Genomic DNA, 4,842 nt, shown 5'->3' with positions numbered 1-4,842 from the left:
TTATTCGTTTACATTCTCTTTTATTGACTTGGTTCTGCTCTCCACAATGAAACATTTTACCAATCCCCATACTTTTCTGAAGAGGTCAGTTCGTATTTGTCCATTGTGTCAATGAAGCAGACTGCCTTTTGAGGTTCTCTAGTAACCAAATTTCTTTGGATTCCAGCCAGGGCAGATGTGCCTCATAATGAATTCTACACTTATACTATTAGTATCTGTATTCAAACAACATTCAGAAACTTCTATTAAGTGATTACTGTGTGCCAGGTACTGTGTCTAAGCAATGCGGAAACAAAAAAAGGGGCAAAAGATTGTCCCTGACCTCAAGCACCTGGTAATCTAATGGGGGCACATGCAAACAAGTATATAAAAAAGCAAGCTGGATACAGGAAAAATAGTGAATAATTAATTGAAATGAGATTTCACTCTTACTGCTTTGTAATCCCTAAGCATTTGCTCATTCCAGCTACAATAATTGGGGCCGCAGACTTCCCTGTACCCCTGGGTATCTGGGAACAAATCCTAAATGATCAGGTTAAGGGGACTCCTTTACATTTCACCTCTCATGCCCACTTCGTTCTTATTCATTCCTGTATTCTAGTTAATTTTCCTTTCACAGATGCACAAATAAAAGAAAACATTATCTGACTGTGGTTGAACTAATGGCAGTGGCTTATGAGGTTTCACAGAAGAATTAGATGGACCTATTAAGACTGAAAGGTGTGTGTGTGTGTGTGTGTGTGTGTGTGTGTGTGTGTGTGTGTGTGTGTGTGTAAGGGAAGGCTATATGCCTTAACTGGAGAAACTGAAGAAAGAATAAAGGATAGGATTCAGAAACAAGAGAAAGGTAATAACAGTGCGAAGTTCTTGCCAACTTATCTCGTCACCCCCAGAAATACACACACTGATACCAGGACTGTCCCCTCAAAGCAGGGCAGAAAAGGCTAGGAAAAAGATATAACCAAGGGTGTCTCCAGAAAGCCTTGGAGATGACGGTCTTCATGTCCAGAGAAATCAGTCATCTGAGGCAAGATCCTTGAATTGTTAACCTAGAACAAAATATTCCATTTTATGGGAATGAGGGTGATAGTATGTCTAGAGAAAGGACAGGACAGTGTACCTAAGGTGAAGACAGATTGTTAGTGAGAGGGAAGGAAAGGAAAAAAACTCCATCACTGATCTGTCCCTGATAGTTTTTCCTTAGTAAGTCAATTAATTCTGCCACCTTTTAGTTGTACTCCTGGACATTACCAAAAATGAGAAGAGACGAGACAGAAACTGGAGAAATATGTAGAAGCATATATTTTTCTCTAGAGCTATATAAGTCATGAAGTGGTGATTGGAGCCTGGTATTAGGTAGGCAAAGATGATCAATGAGTCTTTATACTTATATTCTTATACATAGACAGGAGGAAGAAAGGATTCAAGAAGAAATGTAGAGTTAAAGAAGAAAAGGGCAAGAAAGAAAAAGGGAGAGAGGATAGGAGGGAAAAATTAAGAAACGAAGGAAGGAATAAAAGAAGAAAAGAGGGAGACAGAAGGAAGGAAAAGGATGAAAATGAATAATTATAATAATATAAATGTATTGTATACAATATACAGCAATAACATTAATAATTAATAACAGTGAAAAACACAAAACTTAAATTTATACAATGCTTTGAGGGTAGCAAACAACTTCACACATCTTATCTTCTCTGTGTCTCCCAAGAGTTCTTTGAGGTAGTTGCTATTATTAGCTGCATTTAACAGATGAAGAAACTGAGTCTTGCAGAAATGCAAAGCTGGTTTTCATGTTAGTGACTTTTATAGTTATTTCATTATTTTATAGTAATGTTTTACAGTTCTTTTCTCTAAGATAATGGTGGTAGCACTCAAAATTACAAGTCTAAAGATTCATCTCACATCCAAAAGAAATGTTAGAACTATAAACAGTTTGTTGCATAACAAAAATCCTTGTAAGCCCAAGAGACCTTTCATTAGCATTTGGATTTATTGGACCAATTGCTTTTACAAATTTTATAAAAGAAAAATAACTGTGTGCTTTAATTTGTCAATGTAATCTTAAAGTAGCCTAGACCTCTACATGCTTTCATTTATGTTTTTGTTTTATTAGTTTTTCATTTGCTATTTTTGGAAGCTACAAGGGTGCAGCAAAACTTTGTTTTCACATAGGTAGTCTGATGCACATGATTGAAATGCTAAGAAGTTACATGAGCTGGTATGTTCCAGAGGCATAATGTGGACAATCATCTTCTTGGCTCCAAGCCTTCTATCTATGACACCATGTGGTATAGCATTTAGCAACTTAAAGATCACTGTGATACTATGACCAAAAATAACTAAAACTTATTTAGCAAAACTTTTTCTGAAGAGTTCTTTGGTTAAGACCTCTTTCACCTCCTTGTTCCTTAAGCTGTAGATCATGGGGTTCAACATGGGGATCACAGTGGTATAAAACACGGCCACCATTTTTCCTTCCTCCACAAATGTCCCCGAGGGTGCTCTGAGATACATGAAGAAAAGAGCTGTATAAAATATAGTTACAGCTGTCAGGTGGGACCCACAGGTAGAGAAGGCCTTGCACCTACTGTCTGCAGAGCGAAGCCTGAAGACAGCTGAGAAAATATACAGATAGGAGATAAGAATGATGAATAGGGAAAACGTAAAGTTAAACCCAGCAACAACAAACATAGAGAGTTCTTTGTTGTAAGTACTAGAACAAACTAGTTTGATGATAGGAGGGTCAGCACAGTAGAAATGGTCAATCTTATTGCTGTCACAGAATGATAAATTATAGATCCACATGGTCTCCATGAGGCTTGTGAGGGAACCATAGACATAAGGCACTGAGATGAGAGAGCTGCGGACAGTGGGAGACATCTTGCTGTCACAGAGCAGAGGATTACAGATGGCCATGTAGCAATCAAAGGCCATCACAGCCAGGATGTAGATTTCCACATGGACCAAAGCAATGAAAAGGTAACACTGGACCAAACAAGCTGAGTAGGAAATGGTAAGCTTTTCTACCATGAAAGTCTCCAGCATCTTAGAACTCACATTGGAAGAGAAACAGAGGTCCACAAAAGACAAATGACTCAGGAAAAAGTACATGGGTGTGTGAAGTCGGGAAGTGATTTTCACTAACACCATCATCCCCAGGTTGCCCTCCACTGTGATGATGTAGATGGTTAGAAAGAGGACAAAGAACAGGACCCGAAGCTCTCGGCGATGGGTTAGTCCCAAGAGAATAAACTGGGGATTTGTTGTGACATTTCCACTCATTACTTCCACCGATGACATCCAGGATCCTTGACTCTTCTTCAAGATTTATTAAAAGAAAATGTTAAATCATTATCTTCATAGCAAGGTCATCTTTTTTTCTCCCTATCGATTTTGTTACTCTTGTTTAAATGGAAGCAAAAAAATAAAAGCAATAATCACTATCCTCTGGCAAAATAGCCAGTTCTTCGTTGATTTCCTCAGGATAAAACTCCCTTCTTACCCTCTCTCCTATTTTCTTTCCCTTTTCCCTTTGTATCTTCCTCCTTCTTTTCTCTCCTCATAGCCAGAAGTACCCATACACGGCTAGCCCTGTGGGGGAACTTTACAGATAAAGAGAGTGCAGAGTTGTTAGCCACGAATAGAAAAGGAGTAGAAATCTAGAGCCCATGATTCTCCCTTTTTCTGCATTGTGGAAAAGTTGGGTTGTTTTTACGTAGAAGATTAAAATGACCTGGTCCTTCAGGTCATTATACCCTGGATTTTATCCCTCTGAACAAAGGAGGAGCTAAGCCAAATCGAGAAGCTCTAAAGATTATTTTTGGAGAAGTTACTGCCTGCAAAAATCTCTGAAGACTTCAAAAGCACAAATTGTACTCTTACATACTCAGCATCTCAGGCAAAGAACACAAGCCTCTGTGTTTTACCCTAAAAGGTAGATTCTTCTTTTAATTAAACTTGAATGTCTGTAGGTATTCCCAGAAGAGTTTGTGGTCAAGATGATGAAAAGAGATGCTATTTATATTGTATAAGCTTGTAATGTGTTCTCATTAGATTATGAGCACCTTGAGGGTAGGGACCATCTTTTGCTTTTTTTGTACCCCCAGTGTTTAACATAATATCTGATCCACATGTATAATGTACTCTTATTGACTTGCTGACCTACTGCTCTAGGCCAATTATTTTATGATACAATAGGCCTGTTAAGTAGGTAGTACACATATCATTAGCTCCATTTCTGAACTGGGAAATTGAGTCAGCAAAGTCAAACAGCTGGCACTAGAGCTGAGATTTAAGTGCACATTTTCTTATTCTGGGTCAAATATTCTAGATGCTACATCAGAGCAGTTTCCAAAGTGATGCATCATTAGAGACAAAACAAAGAAAACACAACATCCTTTTTACTGTACAACTTTTCCTTCCTCAAATAAAGCTAAGACTAGAAGCTGGTTCTCAGAGCACTTAATACACATTCTTTTCTATTATATCAAAATGAGTCTCCTGTTCAGATAGATCCTGACAGTACATTACCTAGCTATAGTAGGCCCTTAACAAGTGCTTGATTTCCTCTTGATTTAGACTGTGTTTGAAGGTAAAGGCCTAACCCTAGAACCCTGGCTCCACCTCTAAAAGAAAACAAAAACAACTGACTTTGCCTCCCTTCAATTGAGTAAAAAGTTGTATCTTGTGAATTAAAAATATTTTTTAGTTCATATTTATATAGCACTAAAGGGATTACTTTACAGAAGCTACCTCTTTGATGTCTCACAAAAATCCAGGACTTTATTAGGCTTACTAAAACTAAAACATTACACAAATGCAAACAAAACCCAACTGAGG

The 4,842-nt window shown here is 37.9% G+C and overlaps 1 protein-coding gene across 1 annotated transcript; it reads right to left on the bottom strand.

The window, feature by feature from the left end:
* Positions 1-2,349: 2,349 nt before the first annotated feature.
* Positions 2,350-3,285, bottom strand: LOC140523443 (olfactory receptor 5M8-like). The gene has a single exon (XM_072638309.1). It carries the CDS (start codon positions 3,283-3,285, stop codon positions 2,350-2,352), a length of 936 nt encoding a protein of 311 aa, XP_072494410.1.
* Between the last annotated feature and the right edge of the window lie 1,557 nt (positions 3,286-4,842).

This window comes from Notamacropus eugenii, chromosome 2 (assembly GCF_028372415.1).
Source record: "Notamacropus eugenii isolate mMacEug1 chromosome 2, mMacEug1.pri_v2, whole genome shotgun sequence".
Classification (NCBI taxonomy): Eukaryota; Metazoa; Chordata; class Mammalia; order Diprotodontia; family Macropodidae; genus Notamacropus; species Notamacropus eugenii.
Note: the sequence above shows the minus strand (reverse complement) of the source record. Positions and strands in the feature narration are given on the sequence as shown.

Excerpts from the sequence above, each read along its gene's own strand:
- LOC140523443 (XM_072638309.1), bottom strand. The coding sequence starts at position 3,285 with ATGAGTGGAAATGTCACAACAAATCCCCAGTTTATTCTCTTGGGACTA.